The sequence below is a fragment of the Camelus dromedarius genome, chromosome 4 (genome assembly GCF_036321535.1).
Source record: "Camelus dromedarius isolate mCamDro1 chromosome 4, mCamDro1.pat, whole genome shotgun sequence".
Lineage (NCBI taxonomy): Eukaryota > Metazoa > Chordata > Mammalia > Artiodactyla > Camelidae > Camelus > Camelus dromedarius.
The window spans coordinates 83,821,482-83,844,900 of NC_087439.1; the positions used below are offsets into that span (position 1 = coordinate 83,821,482).

The following is a 23,419-nucleotide window of genomic DNA, read 5'->3' on the forward strand; positions in this document are numbered from 1 at the left end:
ACAGGACTTAGTTCCCCAAGGTCAACTTCAAAGATACACAGATTCGACTTCAACTTGATTGTCTACATCTATTTTGGGCACATCCCCTCCTTGGCACCATCAAGAAGATCAGACGCTAAAATTCCAGGAGTCAAGAGCCAGTCTTTTTTTCCTTTTAAAATATTTTCTCTTTGTTTTACTCTCCCCAACCTCTACCTCTGGTAACCACAAATCTGATCTTTTTTCCTTAAGTTTATTTGTTTGTTTTAAGCATAATTGACATAAAACGCTGTGTGAGTTCCTAGTGCACAACAAAGCAATATTTCTGTACATTACAAAATGATCACCGTAAGTCTGGTTATCATCTGTCACCATGCAAAGATATGACGTTATTATGGACTGTATTCTCCAAGCTGTACATTTCATCCCCATGGCTCATTTATTTTGTAACTGAAGTTTGTACCTCGTTGTTAGTCTATTATGTACATTATTAATCTGAGCCCTCAGTTTCCCCGTCTGTAAATAAGAAGCATGAACTAAATAGAGGATTTTAAAGTCCTTCCAGCTTGAATATTCTCCATCCTACGGAGAAAGATACCCCACTTCTGGAAGCCACAGTACAGAAGAGGGTTTCCTTCCCTCTCCTGTCCACAACAGAACCCAAACTAGTCCATCTTGCCAGCAGGCTGAGAAGCGAGGGCAAATAGACATCCAATATGTTTCTATTGTTTATAGGACTAGAAAGAAATCTTTTGGAAAAGGAAATACTCATCTTGGGCAAACATGTGATGTTTCCCGTGTGAAACATTCAAACATATAGAAAACTAGTCGGCAAGTTCAAGTAATGACCTCCCTTATTAATTAGGGTTGTGTTGCAAGCAACAGTAAATCTGATTCTAAATGGCTTAGGCTCAAAGAAAAAATTTTTTTGAGACTTGCATAATAAGACAATTCAGGATGTAGCTGGTTCTAGGTGCTAGAAGATGAGTCACTTCCATGGAAGCCACAAGGTAGCAACACAATGGGGGAAGGGTGGAATGGATATGCGGGAGCTGAAGGACTCACATACTCCACCATCTGCCATATAAGCCTCATTTTTCTCTCCTTCCTCCTCAGTACAGAAATGAACTGCCTTACAAATGATCTCTTGGTCATTTATTTTTTCTTTTTCTGCACACATTTGCAGATAAATACTCTACCTGAACCAGCATAAAAGCACATGTGCAACATTTAGAGTATTCAAAGTCCACCCCCTTCTAAGACCGATTTTCCTTCTAAATAGCCCTGGATTTATTGCGCAGTATTTGAGAAATCAAAAAAGTTCTTATTTGGTTTGGCTGCCCTCCAGTTAAGAGGAGATGATGTTCTGTCTTATGTAAACTTAGGGTCTCTGCTTACAACCTCTTTCTGTGCTGTGATTTAGAATCAAAATAAGAATAATTTGCTCAGTAACACACTCTATGACAAGGTCTCTAGCCTTAATAATTGCAAAGTCACATTTTGCTCTTTGCAAGGCCATTTGAAATTATACAAAGGCCACCCATTGGCAGTAGAGTGTTTGACAAATCTTGGAGTAAACAGAGGATACTGCTTACTTGAGTCTATAACTCAGGCATTTAAAATGTCCTTCTTACCTTGTAAGAATACAGGGCACACAACATTGTAAAATGACTATAACTCAATAAAAAAAATGTAAAAAAAAAAAAAAAAGAATACAGGGCAGATTGCATATTGCTAGTTAACTTGGGGAGACATTTATTTCTAATAGTTCTTACCCAGGCTTTGGGTGGTGTAGAGTTGGCAGCTGTGGAGGCTGGAGCCAGTCTATCTGGTTTTAAATCATTGTGAGTGGTCTTTATGGCCTTAGGCACCCTTCCGTGCCTCAGCTTTCCCAACTGTAAAATGGGGATAATAACAGGACCTGCCTTGTAAGGCTGTTTGAGGATAAATAAGTCAGTAGGGAACTTGGTTGATGGTCATCGTTACAGATGCTCTCACAAAATCTGAGTAATTTCTTCCAAAAGACATTCTCCATCTCCTTTAATCAATGCCCGTTAGGGAAACAGATGAGTCTGACTTTGAGATGCTATGGTGCACATTTAGAGTGAAGGAAAATAAAAATAGAAAGGTTGATAACTGGGATTGTTTGAAGAGGTTCTCCATCTTTTCTATGTTATAAAATCCTAGACCTGGATTATCTACCCTACAGGAAATAAGAAATATTTAAAAGAGGTGACCAAATTCCCTACTATATTAGAATCTTAGAGTTGTAAGTTACCTGACAGTTTGTCTAGTCTAGAAGTTTGCAACTGAGATTAGTATCCTATTCATACCTGGAAGATCCACCTGTGAGGCTGAGGCTGGAAAAGCAGAGCCAGTTTCCTTTTTGTGGCTGTTAACGATTTTTTTTTTTGAAGACTCGAAAATATACAGAAAAGTGACCAAATCATAAGTGGACAGTCTAAAGCCAGTTTTTGTTGGTTTTGTTTGGTTTTGGGGGGAGATAATTAGGTTTATTCATTCATTTATTTTTAATGGAGGTACCGAGGGCTGAACCCAGGACCTTGTGCATGCTAAGCATGTGTTCTGCCACTGAGCTATACCCTTCCCCTTGGAACCAGTTTTAATGGTGAAATCTTTCAAACTTGCAGAGTAAAGCTAGATTCCCTGCACATTAATGTTCTGCAATTTTAACTAAAAAAAAAATGGGAAATGATCATGATTAACTTTATGTATCAATTATAATACCAACCCCTGTTAAGAACAGGAGGGGAGAAGGAGGCAAAGAAAGTTAGAAGAAGAAAGAGACAGAGAAAAAGAGAATATGCAGGTTCATATTACTTGACTATTTATTAACAATTCAAAATGAAATAAGAAAAAGTCCTACTTTTTACTGAGCACGGAATAGATGTCACTTCCTAGTGAGACTTATTTAATCACTGTCTTATTTAATCCTAAGGATACCCATGGGGTAGGTATCATTATCCTCTTATTACAGAGGAGAAAAGTACTAAAATTAAGTACCTAGAGCTCACAGCTAACATTGTAAATGACAAAACTGAGATTAAAGTTAAATTCTATCTCCAAAGCCCTGGCCCTTCATCACCATTTTCAATTAACACATAGAATTTAAGAAACTGTATCAAAATTGACTGTCACCTAATAGGATCTTTTCCCTGCCAAATGCAAAGAGTTTGTGGATTATTTTCAGAAAAAATATACTAGTATCCTCAATCTCATAAATACGATGAGTCAAAAGGTCATAGGACTAAAAGAGATATTTGAAGTAATTTAACAAAATTCAAAATCTCTTCTTTCTGAAGAATGTTTAAAAATTGGAAATGATAGTAAGACACCATATCTCATTATGCCCACTAAACTATGTCCACTAAAATGGACCATAAAATAAAAATGCTTACAACCTACACTATTATTTTTTTACTGGTCTGAAAATTCTGACCAATGTTATAAGATAGGAAGGAGAAATGAGATGTCCACTTTCTAGAAAGAAGGAAAAAGTATATAATCGCTTGCAGCTAAAACTATTAGTTCTCTAGAAAACCCTGGAGAATTAACTGAAAACCTGTTAGTATTCACAAGACAGTTCCATAAAAAGATTGGATCCAAGATAAACAGACAGAAATCAATAGCTTTCCTGTAGATCAGTGATAACCAGCTAGAAGATGTAATGGAAAATATTGGAAAAACTCAATAGGTTTCTGTTTTTCAATCACTATCTGTAGTAGAAATCAACAGTCCTCTTTGAGAAGGGGTTCTTTTTAGTGTATCTATTTTATAAAGCTGCAATAATGGTTGTGATTTTTAAAAGGTCAGGCCTTACATCTCTTCAATTAATGAGTTTCTTTCTCTAGAAGAAAAGGAAAGACCCAACAACCACCTTTTTAAAGAGTTTTAGCACAACTGCTGAAATCACAGCACAGAACGTTTGTCTTACGAAGCACCCATTTAAAAATTGCTGAAATGTTATAGCGACGACATTTTGTCAGTGAGGAGCCCAGAATCCTTCATGATGGTTTGAGTAAATTATGTACTTGGGTTTATCTTGTTCAGTACAGTAGGCATTTTTTGGCCCCGTGAAGGATAACTTCTTAAAAGTAAGACTATTTGAGACCTTCAAGCTGTGTGTTTCAAACTTCTTAAAAGCTTTTTTTTTTCATTCATGCAAAGATAATGTTCTCATTTTTCCATCAACATGAGTTCCGTTCTGCAAAAACACCACACTTTTAGATTGTTTTACTGTAGCCCTGCATTAGTGCTAATTGAAAACTTTAGGATACAGAGAGGCAATTCTTAAGGAAAATGCTTTAAAAGAAACCTGAATGTTCAAATCTCACTTTCAGCTGTACTTCTTTGCTGGCACCTCGTTAGAGAACAGAGTAATGAAATCTCAATTTCTCCCATTAGTTAATTAGCACCTTTGCATCTTAAGTACTGGAAGTGTTACACTGTTAATTACCTACAAGTCTGCTCTCAAAAGTCTGTGGCTGCATATATATATATATATATATATATATATATATATTTTTTTTTTTTTCCTTGTGCATGGTTTCAAACAACCCTTAAAAAAACACACACCTAGAAAAGTCTTCCTTATGTATAGGCTAAACGTTACAAAACGTAGTGATAACAGCTAAAGGTGAGTGTGAGTCAGCTGTGCCCTTCTATTGATCTCTTATTTCTCCCAACACTTTTCTCTAATCCTCTCCATAATTACATGAACTGCTGGGGCTTTCCTGAAGCTGTCAATTCCCCCTGCATCCATTTTCAAATGGCCAGCAGAGAAGAAGCCTTCTGGGCACTAGATCAAACTGTCAATGCTCCCCACTCGGAACAATCGACAATCCTCTTGAAGTCTCCTGGCACATCTGTCAAGAGCCTCCTAGGGGTCTTCAAAACTCTTCCCCCTCGGAAGAGAGCAAGAAGGGAGGAGGAGGCAGAAAGGTATTGATCCATTCTTTTAACATGCTAATTGGCCCAGGGGCTGCTTCAGTCGTTGACAAGCTGGACACTTCAAAAGGGAACTGTTTTTCAAAGTGGAGATGTCTTTTTCAAACACTTAAAACTGAAAAAAAAATGAATCGAAGCATCAAGTTCACAGTGCAATGTGAAGGAAGTTGGCCAAACAGAAATGGGATAGTAATATATGCAAAGGTGTCCTGAAATTCATTGAATGGTAACAAGAAGTGTGAAAGTTTAAAACAAAACTTCTAAAGCCTGTGTGTCCATCATAACCAATTAGGATGCAACCTATTGAGTTGCTTACATTAATCCTTGGGAGAAAAATTAGGACTGATACAATTAAACTGATGTGAAGTATCACTAACACTGATACTGACGAATGCTCGGACATCTCCTTAAATGGTGAAAATGGGAATGAAATTGTTCATTTAATTATACTTCTAACTGGCAACACACCATGAAGGCTAGAGGAAAAAAAGAAGGGGGGTGGGTAAGAGCACCATTATTAAAGTATCTTTGTCTACTGCCTTTGTTATCAGTTTATTATTTCATCAATGAAGCACACAGTTACAGATAAGACTACAAAACACAATTAAGTGTGTAAAGACTGCAAAGTATTATTAAGTTTGTAAAATTAATTCATCAAATGCAGTGATTTGCTCATAGTTTTCAGGTCATGTATTTCTGGGGACATATTGTTAGTGGTGAATGGTTATTAACGGAAAAAGCCACATAAAAGAGCCGGTAGCCAGCGCCTATAATGAAGAAGGCCTTGCAGAAGGCAATCGCTGGGAAACAAGTCCACGAAGTTCTTAAGGACAAAAAGCCCATGAGAAAAGCATTCCTTACTGAGCTGCGACGTAGCTGATCATGAGGTTGGCCCATATTTACCTGCCATGGTATTATGGGAGGAAATCAGTATTCTGTTAACCTCTGACCCCTGGGATCTGCAGCAGACAAAGGACCAGTCTGGAGGCCTGGGAGAACACAGGCAAACGTCAAACAGCAGGGAAGTGATTGTTCCGGAAACAGTCGGCCAGCTTCACTGGGGCAAACTGCTATTCACAGAAACAAGCCATGAAGAGATAACACCGTAAAATATGAACAAAAATGGAACCCTCCCCCTTTTTTTTTTGCATTGCTTCTAAATCGTTAGCTTTATGGGACTTCATGCTGAACAGTATGAAAAAAATCCAATTTGCTTTGAAGCGCATTAGTCTGTCTAACATCCTAATTATTGTTTACATTGCCATTTGCCTTCTATTAAGAATTGAATAATTACCCAGCACTTCATAGTTTAAAAATACAAGCAAACAGGATTATCTGGGTAATTAAGAAACTGTACCATAGCTTTGGACTGCTGCAGAAAATATCTGTACACGTAGGGGAAATGATAATTATCAATCAACTGACTTCAAATGGTATTTTAAGGATTTTGAGCAATTTGAGATCTGTAACTTATTAAGAAGAGGTTAGTAAGATCACCTTTGAGAAGTGTGGGTCTGTTTAAATCCATCTTTAGAAACAAGAGCCAGATAAGCAGCTGAATTTTCTCATCCACTAATGACATGATAGAACGTACCAAGTACAGAGCCGTCCGCTGTTCTTTAATCCTAATAATCCATCCCAAATGGACTCTGAACAGCACCATCAAACTTTGTCAGACCATGTGGAGCTAAACCAAAGCTCTTCCACGTTTGGCTGTTTTAGCTGACCCTGCCTTCACTTAATTACGCTGCAAAGTCTGGCTATGCTGGTCTTCTGCCCTGTGAAATTAGCTTGAACTCAAAACTAATTGAACTTCAAAAACATTTCATGCAAAGTCCTCTTCTTCCAGCTTATAGAATACATATGACCATGACCTTCTAAAGATGGTGCTGTTTGCAAAGCAGAGAGTGAAGTTTGTTGAGTTAAATATGTAGTGTGCTCGAATTTTCCATTCTCAGGAAGAAAGCAAAGGTTAAGTAAATTTGGAGACACTGGGTGGGATGGGAAGACAGGAATTCAAAAGGAAATAGTCAACCCAAAGTGAGTACACATATGAATAAGGAACAGAATTACGGTCAGTACAGCTTTTAAATAAATGTCTAAATTTGGGGCATACATGAAAATAAGGGATTTTAATCATGATTCTTGCTATAAAGACTGATGTACTCATTCATAGATGTAGAAATACAATGAAAATACCAATGGTGATTTGTACATTATACGCTTTCAATATCCATTTGTTTAAGGAATGAATAGATCCCAGCCCACCAGAGACCTAAAGCCTGTTTTCGGAACTTCCTGTGATCTGACAATTCTTTCTCAAAGAATTTTATCTTTTTACTTGACAATTTTTTTAAACCCTTTGTCGGGACACTTCTAAACATTCCTAGCATAATCTGAATAGTGCCATCTTCTCCCAGCTCAGAAAGAACAGCAAGATTCCAGCCGAAGCTGTCACTAAACAGACAAGCCAAGGGATTCACCAAGACTAGGTTCCTTCCCAAAGGTCAAAATAAAATGAGCAGCGGGAGCTTGGGTTGTTTTTACATGGGGCAGGGGGCTGGAGAGTGACAAGCAGCCACACACAAGGGGGACGGGGGTGGGGGAGTGCACAGAAAGGGCCCTGTGCAAATAGCCCACTCTCTGCCTCCCCATCCCCAGTCTCTGGAAGCATTCAAATCAAAACCGAATTAATTTGCATGGTGTCTAAATCATTGGGCTCTGCATAAACAGAAGGAGATTTTGGCTGGAGTTTCCAAAGGAAGCCCTCGTTGCCTTTGTGAACGGGGAAAGTGGGTGTGCTGTTTTGCATGAGGGTGCATACAGAACATGCAAATAAGGGATCTGCCGCAGCCACCCCAGGCCGACAGCTGAGGACCCTCATTCACCCAGAAAACGCTCAGCGTTTCTCTAAAGGGAGTTGTCATTCTTACCAACACGTTGTTTCCCAGGAAGCCCAAATAGACCCTGAATATTCATAAAATGTTCATTTAGTCATGCGACTATTAATTACCCTCCTGATCACGGAGCCCAGTGACCTCACCTGCTCTCCTCCGTGCTAAACAGCTCAGGGGTACCCGCTCCAAGGGGACATAATGGGAATGGTTTTCTGCCCAAAGCAAAAAAGATACAGCCTCTCAGGGGCCAGGGGACAGCAGAGGCCTTCTTTAATCATTCCTTCTCACCAGCACAGGAAAACTAAAGAGAGCACTGAGGCATGTTACTGGACACAGATAAACGGTTTCTAGAAAGCTAAGGGCTACCCATCGCCGCCTCATTTTACAGAAACATCTAAACAGCTGAATAAATAAAATATCATTCTTCTAAGCTGCCTAAATCTCCCAGATTCGGAAAGTTTTTGGAACTTTCTTATTTTATTTTCATTTTCAAGTGTCTGCAGAAGCCAGAACACTCTCGGTCCCTGCCCCGGAAACTAAAGAGCTGATGGACTAAGGCAGTGGTTCTCAAACTTTCTGGTCTCATGATCACTTTACCCGCTTGAAAATATCGAGGATGCCAAAGTGTTTTTGTTTATGTGACTTAAAGCTACCGGTATTTACCATTACAAATTGAAACTGAGATCAATTCATTTAAAAATATCTATAATGGGGGAGTAGGGTATAGTTCTAGCGGTAGAGCGTGTGTTTAGCACGCATCAGGTCCTGGGTCAATCCCCAGTACCTAATTAATTAATTAATTAAAAAATAAATAAAGCTAATTACTCCAAAAATATTTTTTAAATATATCAATAATAAACCCATTACCTGTCAACACAAAGAACATATTTTAATTAAAAAAAAAGCTATCTTTACTAAAACAGAGTTAGTGAGAAGAGTGACATTGTCTGGCTTAATAGAGGACAGGTGGATTCTCATATTTGCTTCTGTATTCAATTTGATGAGATATTACACTTCAGGTAGCCCCTGGAAAACTCCACTCATGAGAAAAGGGGAGGGAAAAGGCGATGACACCTTAGTATTTAGAAAGTGTTCACCTTGCAGACCACATGAAAGGGACGTGGGGAAGCCAACTGGGACACACTTTGAGAACCGCTACAGTAACCTGGGGAATGCAGGGTTTGATCAACGCAGACAAGACCAGCCATTTCACCCCATCCCCTAGCCTTGCATATGTCACCATGCAACCACCCCCCCAAAAAAAAAACAAATTCTACTCTGAAACTTAAGCCAAATGCCGTAATTGTTGGACAGGCAATGGTCAAATAGCCCATAACGTCACATTTCTATCGAACAACAATAAAATTAACTATAACATTTTCTACTTCCTAAGTGCTTAATGATCCTAGGCACTGTGCTAAACCCTTTACACATTCATCCTTTTATATGTGTATCAGACATGATAACATAATACTCTCACCAATGTGTAGAGGCTAAGTCAGTGACCATGAACACACACCTGGTAAAGCAGCACACCTGGAAACTAAACTCAAGTCTCAAACTCCAATGGAGGTCTTATTTTGTACTATGTTAACTCATGGGCCACAGAGATTTTTGAACATTCAGGCATAGAGATGATCATAAACATGATAAAAACATTAAGACCCAATGAATACATTAGTCACATGCAAAGATTCTGATGTATCATGTTGACTCCCTGAAACATTACTCCACCAAATAAATGTTTAATATGAAACAGGCCACGATTCCTTATGCATTTATTTATTCATTCATTCCATGAACATTTAATGAGACCCCCCACTATGTTCCACAATCCTTGGTGGTGTTACTTGTCTGGTTATCCTGGACTGAACTCCTCCACTTACATGCTGTGTGGTCAGGAGGTTTTACTAAATTCATTCATCCAAGATGAAGTTAAAAAAATAACAAGGTTAATCATTCAACTTTTTAACAAAAAATATATATGCATGATTTGCTAATTAAAGGACTTGTTTAAAAATATTACTAGGAAAAACTAAAGTGCCCTGTCAACAAATAAGGGAAAAAATTAAATGAAGTATGATATATTCATAATACAGAATATTAATTATCAATTATAAAGGATGAAGAAAAATTTGATCCTTTCATATGGGATGATGTCCATGGTCCATGATAAACAGTCAAACATCACGAAGAGAAGATGACAAGAGGATTATTCCATTTCTGTTTTGTTTTTGGTTTTTTTTTCAAATGGAGGTGCTGGGAATTGAACACAGAACCTGGCCATGCTCAGCACGTGTTCTGTCACTGAGCTATACCCATCCCCCTATTTCTGTTACTGTTTTTAAATAGATGTATATAGATATATTTGGGTTATCTGCCAAATTGTAAAGAGTGGTAACTCAGAAAAAAATTGGAATAAGAGTTTGAAGCATACAGTTATTTGGTAACATTAAATTCATCAGTTAAATGCAAAAAAAAAAAACCCTTCCTAAAAAACTTTAAGTATTACATTTCAATGATGTGAAAGTCAAACATATCATGACCACCTCTGCTCTGCACAGTAGTAGCTCAAAAGCCATTTAATCAGTCTTTCTCCTTAAGCCTTGAGTCTTAACAGAATAATTATGTCTTAATACATTTTTGAAAAGTACAAGGAAGCTCAGTCAGATTAAAATAAGTCATCAAATCTTAAATACTGGATTCAAAAATCCCTAACTGAGATAATTCCTATGCGATGCTTTGGTGAATCCAAAATAAGAGACCACTACCTGATTCACACTCACAAAAGAAACCTGGTCACATGCAGAAAGGAAAATAAAAAAAAGTATAACAGAAAAAGGACAATAATTAAACCCTGCTCTTCTCGTATATAAAGAATTGCGTCTTTCAATGATCACAGCCATGCTTCAAAGCCAGAGATAAAAGCAGCCATGAGATTTAAGCAATTCATTCTTAAAGACATGATTCAAAGGTAGAAGAAAAATGTCAAAAGTTGAAAGCGTATGAAACAGCATCTGACTATATTTTAAATACTTCCTTTCCAGTGCTTTTTTCTCCTAAGATCCTATAATATATTAGGAAAACAAAGTAATTTTTTTTAACATAGCCTCTCCCTCTTTTCAGGGCACAAATATAAAATATTTCTATTTTACAGCCATCAAAGCATTTCTATCTTGTTCTTTCACAAAAGAGCTTAAAGATATCTTTTACTGATATGAAGCCACCATAGATGTAATAATTTATCATATACGTCCTAGATAGATATGGCCCCAAACCACTTAGAGCAAAATTGTATATATCAGCAAGGTTTCGTTCCTATTTAGCTTAATTTTGTCACAGTTGTGATTATTTGGCCTTAAGTGACTCCGTAAGAAAGTTTTCATTTTATTAGTATTATTTTTATATATGCTGTCTGAAAATATTACTTATTAATATTTCACAGAGTATGTCTGTGACTTTAATTTTTCACCTTTTTAATTAAGCTAAAAATAAGTTAATAAAGGATCTTTTCCCTTCTTCCTCCTGCTTAGTATTTCTGAGGTAATAAAAATCAACCCTGTGAAACATCTGGAACATTTCCTTACTGGTGGGGACACGTGTGCATGGAGAGGGCGGAGATGTCTGAGGTGGGCCTTGCCTCCTTTTTCCAATGAACTAGAACAATTACTTACTTCTCTGCAGCCAATCACAAGGCAAGTTCAAACTAGTGCTTACGCCGGCCAGACATTCTCCTGGAGAAGACAGATGAGTGGCTAACACTCTTTGTTGTCCTGCTGAGATGGAGCCAAATCATCTCAGAAAATGTTATTCAAGAGCAGAATGAACTTGCAGCTGCTTCAGAGGGCAAGCCCACCATCACCCTGCGGCCCTGGACAAGGCTCTTCATCCTCCATCTGCATTAACATGTGCCGCTTGGAGGTAAGAACTCCAAGAGGAAGTGTAGTTCTGTCCCTGAGGTCCCTTGAGGACTCCGGCAGATGACCAGGGTTAGACTCAAACAACAGCACATCCCAGCCCCGAACCGCTCGGGCCATTTTTGCCCAAGGATCTTTTGTCAAACATTTAAGATCTTAATCAATCTTCGCTCTGACCTCCCAGACCCCAAGGAAGATGGATGAGGAAGTAGGTGACCTTTCACCTGGTCTTCTATTTGTCCTGCCCCAGTGGACCCATTGAGAAGACAATTGGGGAGGAACCTGCTGCCAGAGTTCTTAAGACTTGCCCATTTTCTCCTTTATATTCTTTCTTAATTTCCCTTTACACCCCAGTCTTTCTTGTCCCACTTCCAAATCACTTTTCTTTCACTCAAAGGAAAGTTGTCTCTCCTATAGGAGAGGGGAAAAAAATGACACTCTCTAAATATCATTTTCAAATGGACATTATTCTCTGTTAGAGCAAAGGCAAAGCTGCCTATCTTTGCCCTTGACTTCCAAGAGTGGCTGGAAGATGGAATTCCCCTTTACCATTTTAACTCAACATCCCTTAAAAGTCAACAGTTGTGATCTTGGTAAGAGCCAAGTGATAAGAGAAATGCTAGCATAAACATCAGTTTAATGCTTTACGATCTAAAAGGTGATGCTTTTTTAACCAACCTTACATCACTGTCACCTCAAAGCAAGTCTCTAAACTAAGTACAATTACTTTATAGATGAACCCATTTTTGCAGAAGAACAAACCAAGGCTCAGAAGACTTAAGAAACATCCTCAAGGTCATGCAGCTAAGTGACCAAATTGAGACACAGTTCCTTGTTTTGATGATCTTTCTGGTCTACCTAGGTAATCCTCTGATACCCCAGTAACAATGGCACAAATGGAGGCAACCATCTTTATTACTTTTCAGATGTCTGCAGTCTTGAGTCATCTTTAAAAAGTCTCACTCAAGTTTGGAATTTAAGAATTCTTGTCATCCAAGTTTTTTCTTCTCCCTAAATTCATCAGATTCTTACCTGGTAGTTTAAAAACAAGCAAAGTTCAAGGTTTTGTGCAAAAAGTATCTCCTTGAAGGAATTTAATCATTTTACGACTAACAAAAATACCTGGGTAGCAAGAATGAAAAGAATGAAGATTCTCAAAAATAGCTTAATCAGCCTTCCCCTTCCATTAAATATCTGGCCTTGCCTTAGGAATAGTTTACTCAGAAACAGACTGGACCTAAAACACTGAGAACCACCCTTCCATGAACCATATGATGAACTGGATTCCCAAGATTATTTCCATAAAGCAAACCACTACAGTGTTGAATTGTTTTTACATTCACTTCCCCCTCCATCTTTTTCTCTTTTTCCTTCTACTTTGGGTTGTAAAAATGTCAAGGAGTTTCATAGTGCAGCAATGTATGAGTTACTGGGCTCTGTAACAATTGAAAAACAATGACATTAGATACAGAGAGATGTACTAACACCAGAAACGTGAACATTTGAGCCAGAAATGGAAGACAGTGTGTGTGTGTGTTTTTAATATGGAAATAAGAATCTTGACATGTAAAGATGTGCAAGTCTTGTCTTACAAAAATCAAAAAAGCAGAACAGTTTACTCTAAGATGTGAAGTGATGTCATTGTCCTGTTCACTTCACTGTTCCTGCTATGATGATTGTAATTTAAGTGCCAATAACAATGCACTCACGTATTTTCTAATATTAATGACAGGATATACTTCAGGGTCTCAACTGCGAACAGCTTTCTTAGCAGCCCCTTAGTCAAGAGCAAAAAAATTAATCTTTGTTTAAAAAAAACAAAACACAAAGCTTGAAATTCCAACTTTAAAATTTTCAAGTTTACAAGTTTACCTTTCGACTCTAGGTCAACAGAGGTCATCAGTCTTTATTCCATTTTATGTACAATGGAATAAAGACATTCATTGCTCCCTACACTTAGTAATAACTGTAGCAGATCAAGAATGCATAATTCTATAGCAATAAATTACCAAAAAGGCAACTTTCTTTAGGTTACAATTGTTGATTTCATCAGTCACGTGGATTGCTCCATAGTTAATCCCACCCTGTCATTAAGATGGCTGAAATGCCAGACAAATTGTTTGGCAGTCAGTTATTTCGGGCTCTTTAATCACTAAATCAGATGAAGTATGTGGCAATGCAGTCTACAGCTCAACAATCACCCTGAGAAAAGATGAATGTGTGCTGTTCCATAGATGGGACCAAGAGTCACACGCTTTAGTAGCAACTGTACAAGCCTGGCAGCAGCAGACTATTGATAACCACTAAAAACAAATACCAAGCAAAAATAAAAACCTCGGAATAACTGATTTTTTTAAGCCTTAATCCACACACGACATGAGCAATTCATATAAATATGGATTACTTCCAGCCCTTACTCAAAAACAAAGCTGCTATAAAGAAAAAAAGTTTGCAAACTCCCCAGAAAGGGGAAATAAGGGAAGAGGGAATTGCATACACTGAACTTTAAGGAGGGGGGAGGAGGAGTCACCTTAGAAATACAATAAATAGGAATTTACACGATTTAAAAAAACTCTGGACTTTTGCAAAATCTCAGTGATCAGAATGGATCACAGTTTATTACTGCCTCTGACCACAGACCGACCAAGAAGGGTTTTACTAGCTCTTCATCACATCCTCAGGGAAGTCAAAAGGCCTTTCATCAAGATTCATTCCACTTGGAGACCCTTTCTGTGGGGGCTCAGCGGAGCAGAATGCACTTGAAACTTTCTCGCTCCCACTTTGCTGGGCCACATCTACACTCCTCCACGAGGCAGAAAAAAAATGGACTTTATTCACACAGCTCGGTTTTCATTAGCCGGAGGAAATGAGAACAACAAACCCTAGTGCCACACTTAAATCACGCATGCGCATATACAGATGTCCATATACAGAGATGTTTCCGGACAGGAGAACCGTGGCTGGAAACTGTGCTGGCCCTCTTTAAGTAAGCATCAATCAAGGCCTTCTTCAGCTGGTTCATTTACATTTCAGAGGGCGCATCCAGCCGGCTCAGATCTAAGTGCCTGTTAGCAAATGCGTTTGGCCTTCTGCTGATTACAGCAGCATCATTTATTTTGTCCGTGTTAGAAACGTCTTAGTTTTGCCACCTAGCGCTGTAGCACTTACTCATTAGGCCCTCTGTCCCACCACATCCCACAGGGGCTGCTAATTACTGGCTTTACTCCATTTAGTCTCATCTCTGATTTAATTACGTGCTCTCAGCCCTCATGGAAAGTCCAATATGGCCCCTCTTACCTTGGCATTCTCCATTCCGCTCTTCGTGCCCAGCATTGCATAGGCAGTTGCCAATGGGCACCAGCCATTCACCATCTGCCCCACAGTACATTTTTGGCACATCCTTCTCTTCTGAGTTGTTGACACAGGAGCCTCGGACTTCCACCAGGGAAGACGTATCGGCCCCTGTGATGGTGTCTGGAAACTGGGCCAGATTGCGAACCGTTAGTGGACACTTCTTATAGAACACGCGGACGGACACCAAGGCGATGCAAGCCCCCACGTCCTGAAACGCCAGATAGAACCCCTTTTTGCTCAGCGGCCCTACATCCCGGATCTCCGTGTTCAGCTTCATAATTCTGTCGCCAATGTCCACTTGGGTGAAGCTCTCGTCGGCAGCGATAGTGTCAATTTTGGCAAACTGGCTCTCTCGGATAAAACGCTCTTTGTCGTTGTCCGATTCGTAGTAGTACAGGTTAAACGTCTCCTTGCAAGTGCCCATGACGCCCGGAAGACTGTTGCAGTCCCTCAAGGTGAACTTGATCTCAATGTACACCCTCTGAGCCCCTTCTCGGGTGATCCAGTCAGTTCGCAGCCAGTTATTCTGGCTGGGCTCCATCACATTGCACACTTGATAGGTGCGGATTGGTGTATTTTTTTCATCCATAATGCTCACTTCCTCCCACTGCAAAGATCCAAAAGAAATGCATCCATTAAAAAGAAAAATTTTTTTTCATTCTACAGTGGTTTTGTCAATTCCCTTTAACCCTCATAGGACAGTGATGATTCTTGTTTCAATAAGGAAAAAAAATAAACAAAAACAAACAACAACAACAACAAAAAACTATGGAGCACCAATTCCTAAGATGATAGTTTATTGGGAAAGTATTTTCTTTTAATTGTTTCACTCTTCTGCCTAAAATCCAGAGGTATTGCTGGATTTATTGCTTTTGAGTTCCCAGCAGTTCCTCGTGGTGGTCTAACAACCTCAAATTCACCTATTACAACAGCTACAATTTCAAGTGGCAACAGTTCAAATTTACTCATAAATGAAAAACTAGTATGTGTATTGTTTCAACAACTGAGCAGAGACCTGCAAATTAAGATCAAGAAGAGTGAAGCTTGCCAAAGGAAGACAATTATCAGTTAATTAGTAGTGCTCCTGTCAGAACTTTGCTCTTTAATACCTAAAAAAAGTTTTTTTTTTTGCACGGTCACTATTCTTTAAAGAAAATCTCCCATTCTGGTTTTGGTAGTCCTGGGAAGATAGAATAAGGTTGGATTTCTCAATTCCACTGTCGTTTATAATGGAAGAACAGTTTTCAAGAGTACATATTCAATTAAAAAGTTTGTATACTGCTCTTATTTTTAAAACAGACACATAAGTAAACATAGACACATAAATAAACACACACTTTGCTTCTAAATAGTCTATGGATATTGAAAATAAAATAGTAAGTGGTTACTTATGATTGAAAGCCCAAGAAAATTCAAGAAGGATGGGAAGGATTTTTTTGTTGCAATCTACTTCCTATCATAAAGATTCTAATGATGGGACAACCTGAATTCAGCAAAATTCACTGTGAGCAGCACTGTAGTTTCGTTCTCACCATAGCTTTTAAAATAATCCTAAAAGCTGCAAGATAATTTGGGGGCTCTTACCAGACTGGTAGGCAGCCTCCAATTCTTCATTAATACCTACAGCAATACATTTATACAGATCTGGTATAAATCAGCTTAAGTATCTAACACGTGAATATAATTAGAAGAAAAAAGATAGTTAAAAAAATTCATATTCTATAATAGCTCCACTTAAAGCTCCATTCAATCCAATGAAGTACATAGAATCATAATGTATCTTTTAACAGGTTTCCCATCTGTGCATTGGAAAACTATTAATGGATGGAAATGTTACTATGTGAAGGGCCATAATGCATCAAATTCTGTATCCTTTTCATCTGCCACCATTATGAAAGTTGGAATTGGGAGGGATAAGAGCCCTGTGGTGATTAAAATTTCTTTTTATGCACTAAGCAATAAATCACCAGTAATTTACTTATTTGGGGAAGTTCATGTAAATCTAAAAATAGATCCCCACCTTCAGAAAAAACCTACTCAGCATGCTTCTCATCTCAGAACAAAGGAAATATGGAAAAACACATTTATCAATGTAAATGAAAGCACAGAGGGATGTCTCCACAGAGTTCATACAGATAATTCAAGTCTAATTCGAATTTTCCAGCCTGAATTTAATTGTCTAAACATATTGATCAATTCACCAGCACAGTGACAAATCTCCCCTTAGTTTTGCATTTTACAATCAGTGTCAGAAACTCAATATACTCCTTTAAATGAACACTGCCAAGAAACTGGGTTTTTGCTACAATGTTGCCATCAAGAACCATCACTTTTCATTATTTTCAGGTTCTGCTTAGTTGTTCTGATGGGAAAATGAAAGAAGAGTGACTAAAATTCACTTTTGCTTTGGTGGTATTGTCAAATAAGGTTTCTTGTTCTTTTCAAAAATAACAACAACAAATAAATGTCATTATTGGTCAAAGTTATAATCCCAAGTTTCTAGTCAAGAAAGATGTTGATCTAACAATAAGTAGAGATTTCAGATTAATCAAAAGATTAAAATATGCTCTTACACTCATCTAGAAAGAACTTTTCAAGGCCAATCCATCCCTACTTGGTAGATATCCAATTTATCCCTTCATTCTAAGCCTGAAAAAGTTTTCTTTATTACAAAATCTAGAAACTAATTAAACTTTATAATTTGGCACGTAATTTCTCAATGGCTACTATGTATTTTGGAATGACCAATTCTATTAGACACAAATAAAATTTTTATTTCTTACCTTTCACAACAAGACTTAAAGTGTTACACATATAGTATTGAAGGAAAAGAAAAAAATCTACGTTCTATATTCAGAGGTCAACATCCTGCCCATTAAAAGTTCTGGGTTGTATACAATCAGCTATGCACAGTATCTTTTTTTTTAAGGGACATCGAGACAATCGAAAGAAGTTTTGTGTCTAGAAAAACTGACCAGGTGTTCTTTCAAAAGTCTGGGAGCTAGAGAGTCGGAGGTGGGGTGGTGGGGAGGGACACGTCTGCAGCATATTAAATTGCAATAAAAGCTTTCCAGAAACTAGATAGACCCTGAAGTGTACTCGAAAATGTGTCACTCCTTGCTTTTAACTAGGTCACAAGTATATTTAGTGTAACAAGGCAGGTCCAAAATCATACTAAGATGTACTCTCTCTTCAAACTTGGGAGCGGCCAATAAGACAAAAAAGACTCATTAATTTTTTTTAATGCAAGTACTGACACCTTTCATCCTCAGTTTCGCTAGCAGGTCTAATTCATTCAACCTACAGAGCAATACCCCTGGTGTAGCATGGGAAAGCCTCCTTGAATCAGTGACCTTTCCAGGGTATAGGATTAACAAGAGTCTGACTCTCACAAGATAAAGCTGTACCTTTCTTCGCATTCAAAGGATGAGGGCAATTGCCTGCAATCAGCGGTGAATACAGCCTGTCTACACTGCCAGAGAACTGCCAATCACTCTCCCTCCCTCTTAAAAAAAAAAATGGTTTTGAGGGCAGACTAGAATTTTTCAGCAGAGACCCAACCAACTGCAGTCAAGTTCAGGCAGAAAAACAGGAGGGCAGGGCAATATCCGTTTTATTTCAAATGGATCACAAGACTTGGCTTTGGAAAAAGACAGCCTAAAATTCTCCATTTTCATGACTGCTTTCTTGCCTTGTCTTTTGTTTGAAACCCATCAAAATAATTTCTATGAATCTTAATTTTTTTTAGTTCTTTATTGTTTTTATTCAAAGACCAAGTGTGAAGCACATTACAATTTTGGTCTGATAAATTCCTAATCTTTCATCCCTGTTGCTTTTAATCAATTCACTCCATCACAGACTACCAAGTATGTAAAGGTAGTTGATATGCTTAATTTTTAAAGGATTTGAGAGTTATTTCAATTTGGCAGAAGCCAGAGTTACCTATTATATTGATTTCTTTCCAAAGCTGATTCATTCTGACCTGTTAATAAGGGGGGAGGATGGGAGCAGAGAATGTGGCTACTGACCTAATTCTATTCTCTGAATCTTCTGATAAAGGCAGTGATGGCAAATTCCAGAAGAAATGAACAGTGGTACATTCACTCATAGTTTATAATCCAGCCTCTCCAATCCCCAAAGATCCAAGAATCCAAATACTTCAACTTTTCACATTTAGTACCAACAACGCACAAACTTTTTTTTCCTTTTCCTGCATAGATGTTGCCCCTGGCTCAAGTTCATAAGGATTTCTCTCACTGTGCCAGGGAACGAGAGCTGATTTAAGGCCATCATAGCAAGTTACAGAGCCCCCCGCTGCTCATACACAGAACTAAACCTGCTCCTGGTACAATTAGAAACGTTTTCTCCCTGGTTATCTTTATTTATTCATTTTCCTCATCTTGAAACAGAACAACTGCTCTAAAATTAACCCTGTCAGGACTTCATGGCCATCACGGTAATAGGCATAAATTCTAATTTGGTCCCCAGATCGTATTTCTTGTCGGTATTTTAGTTTAAAATAGGCATCTAAGACTATGCCTCCACCAATCTCCTAATTTTGAAACCCCTTTCTGCCCTTTTGGATTCTAGTTCTTCCATGACAGAGCTGTCCAAGGGGAGTATAGGATTTCTCCAACAAAGCGTAATTCACTTCATAGGCCGTGGCGGAAATCTGACCCCCTCACCACAATCAACAAGAATCAAGCCATTAGGACTCTCAGAAAGTTGCTAATCATTCTTTTTTACCCTGTGGATCAGAGAGCAACTTGGAACTTACCCCTCCTTCCAGAGGGCTCGCTATCCACCCGAGTTCTCCCTGAACAGATCTGGAATCCAATAAGGTAACTGTAGGAAAAAAAAAAAAAGATTAATTTCCAATTGCAAAAAGCCAATACTACAAAAAAACCATTTGCCTGAGCGTTTCCATATGTGCTGAGGGTGTGCATATCCAACTCTGATCAAAACCTAAACTTGGTCTCACTTATGTAAATAATCATTACTCACTTGATCTTCTCCCCACTTTACATCTGCAGGTCCTTATTTATTTAACTTGCTTAGCATTTAAAATTCCATCCCAGGACTCAGTTGATTCATTTTCTAAAAAGGATGAATAGAGAATCTCAAGTACAAATCAAAAAATAAATATATCTACGTAGGGCAGTTACACCCCAGAGCAAAATCTGCATTCATCTCTGTCTGGTATCTACTGGAAATATTTGTTTTTGCAAGTTTCAGATGACTGCATAACTCATCATCATGGTGACAGAGCCACAAGTGAATTCTATCAGAGAGTACTCGGAGGGTCAGGAAAAGGCTCTCTTCTCTACCATTTTTTCCCCTCCACCACCAAATAAATAGGCCCTGGATGTGGCATCCGCTGCTTTTTTAAATATCAAAGTTTCAGAAAGGGGGAATGGCAGACGTGTGGAATTAGAATGCAAGTACACTAAAGGATTCTCTTTGCCAGGTCTTTTTGAGGACAATTGGAGGCTCCTCCTTCACTCTGGAGGAGATCACTGGTTTAAATTTTAGATAGGGAGGGCTGCCTAATAAATTTAATATGCTTGTACTACACCTAAGAGTGTGCATCTAAGCTTAGGGGAACCGCGAGGGCAGCAAAACAGAGGTTGCACCCCACCCAAGCTGGAAAAGTCCTAGGCACGGAGAACACTGAAAAGGACGCAGTGAATTCTTAACCTCTCCACAGTCCCTTTCCCACCGAGATCTGCAGGCCTGGGGGTCGAAAGGCCTATCTCAAAGGAACCACTGGGTTATTAATTTGATCAGCGAGGCTGGCTCTTCAGACTGGGGGAGGGGTGGGAATGGGAAGCCTTCATCCTTGCTCTGCACCCCCACTCTCAATCTTGCCCCCCGGCCCCTGAATTCTGCCCACCTCCCCTCTCTTTTCACCCTAAAGTCAAAGGAGTTAAAATGAGCCGCGTTTTCCTGGTTTTCCCGAGAAGCTTGAATTCCTAGGGTCTGTTAATTATTTTAAAATGTAGAGCCTTCCCCGGGTTGCTCCCGCCCGGAGTTGCGCCCCCCTCCTCCTCTCTTCTTGGTCCCTAGAGAAAAGCCCGCTACATCCATTTGGATTTATGTAAGGTGGATTAGGGACACAAAGGGAACAATAAGACCCAATTTACAAAAAAAGGGAGGGAGTAGAAAGGGAGGGTAAAAGGGAGAAAAGAAAACGTGATGGGAATAAAAAGCAACAAAATGAATTAATTTTTAAGGGAGAGGAGGGGTCGGAGATGGGGTGACCACCCCCCTTCTACATCAGCCTACAGCTCCATCAGTTCTTTTTGTCTAAGCTCCCAAGTTTTGCTTCCAAAATAAAAAGCAGGGGGAAAAAAAAACAAGAAATCTCTGCGTTTGGTGCAGCGAGATCTTGGGGGACGTCCTAGTGTGAGCCGAAGTAGTCAGGAGAACGCGGGATGCAAGATTTCGTTCAGAGGAATGACCCTGGGGACCGAGGGGTGGCAGCGGCCGAGATGGCACCAAAAGCCACGTCGGAAGGAGGAAGGAGATCGAGAGGGGGAGAGAGCGCCCCTTTCCTCCCAAGCAGTGTCTGCCGGCAGGTGCGTGAGTCTCTGGGAGCCTCCGTCTGGCGAGCCCTTGGTACTGGCTGCCCAACCAAGGCTGAGTTGGTTTTTGGCTCCCTCCTTCGGAATAGGGAAAATGATAGATTGCACAGGGATGGATAGACGGATCCTGGAGATGAACGTATGAATAGATACATGGATGGATGGATGGATGGATGGATGGATGGGGGAGGGTGGGAAGGTGAAGGAGTCTGCTAGATGGATGCACGCAGGGTCGAGCGCGAGCATTCACTAGAACACTCGCGCACACAATCATGGCACTCGCGCACAGGCACACAATTGTCCGCGTCCACACGGGCACCCGCGCACCCACATACACGCATTTGCGCGCGCGCACACACACATAAACGCACACGCAACTTGCCTCTCTCTGAGATCATCAGAATCTAAATGATCAACCCCCTACCTTACCGACACAGACACACACAGAGACCTTCTGGCACGTCCAAACAGACGCGCAGAAAACTGAGCACAGAGACAGATTCAGTCAGTCCCGCACGTTCCCTCCAAAGTAACCCGATGTACAGATCTGGGGGCTAAAACTCGAGTACGTTCAACTTGCCGCGGGTTCCCCAGGTCTGAGGGGCGATCGAGGAACTTAGGGCCCCCTAGGCCAGCGATGGCACCCCTCCGGCGCGTGGCCGGCGGGGAGAAAGGTGTCTGACGCCCGGTGCTAGAAATCAGGTCACCGGCGACCGGGGAGCGGCGCCACGACCGCTGCGCGGCGGAGGCCCGGCAGCCGGGTCCCGGGAAGCGCAGGGCTCGGGAAACTTTGCAGAAACCAGAGCTCGCAAGGTTTTTCGCAAGAACCCGAGAGCACCACCATACCCTTAAGGAGCTCAAGGCTTGCGTTCCCCCTCGACCTGGGCTGGGAAAAGTGGTGGTTAGGAATAGGTCCACAGAATTTATTTATTTATTTGTTTTTATCCTGGTTCCCGCGCATCCCCTCGAGGCGCCTCGGGCTGCCCTCGCCGGCAGAGGCTGATAAACTTTGTCCTTTCGCTACAAACTTGGGCAACCCCGCCACACGCACGGGTCACTGCCCGGAGGCAAGCTGCTTGACGGGTCCCCGCTTCCCCCTCACGGATCTTCTCGTCTCGGCCCCCTTCTCCGGAGTCAGGAAGCACCGCTCACGCCGGGATCCCCCCACACCCGCCGGCCTCGCGCTCCCGGGGATCATTCACCCGCACGGATCGTCGCCTCTAGGTCCCCGAACGCAGAAAGGCCGCCCCGCTCGTACCTTCATTCGCGGGATACACCCTGGAACCGGTGACAGCGTCGCAAATCCCAAAGAGAAACGAAAAGAGGACGAAATAGAAAATCCCAGCCATGGTTCGCCGGTGCCAACGCTGCTCCTGCCGCTTCTATCCCAGTGGAATAAATGCTTAAGTTAGGAGTGCAGCAGGCTGAAGACATTGCCAAGGGGGTGGGCCCGGCCCGTGACGTGCACCCGCCAGTCCGGGCCCAGTGGCCAATGGTGGCACAGATGCGGCGCCGTGGCCCCGTCCCCACTGAGCAGAACCCGCCCACATGCCCCGCCCCCTCCGGGCTCGGCTGGGCGCTCGGTCTCCCGGGGCTTGAGGGGGGCGAGCTCCGTGGCGTCCCGCCCCCGCCGGAGGGAGACGGTGGGGTCCTCCCGACCGCACCTCAGGGGTCCAGCCCCTGGGCGGCGGAAGGAGCTTCGAAAGACTAAACTGGTTGG

General features: G+C 40.6%; 1 protein-coding gene across 2 annotated transcripts in view; it reads right to left on the bottom strand.

Moving 5' to 3' along the window:
- The window catches only part of EPHA4 (EPH receptor A4), a 136,781-nt gene extending 113,679 nt beyond the window's left edge, over nucleotides 1-23,102 (bottom strand). The window contains exons 1-3 of one of the 2 annotated variants that reach the window (XM_010988407.3): nucleotides 22,958-23,102; nucleotides 19,893-19,960; nucleotides 15,059-15,722 (exon numbers count right to left, since the gene is read on the bottom strand). In XM_010988407.3, coding sequence (XP_010986709.2) covers nucleotides 15,059-15,722; nucleotides 19,893-19,960; nucleotides 22,958-23,048 — 823 coding nt within the window. In that variant the 5' untranslated portion in view covers nucleotides 23,049-23,102. The remainder of the gene's footprint in view (nucleotides 1-15,058; nucleotides 15,723-19,892; nucleotides 19,961-22,957) is intronic. The other variant, XM_010988408.3, reaches the window with a different exon arrangement.
- Nucleotides 23,103-23,419: the final 317 nt, after the last annotated feature.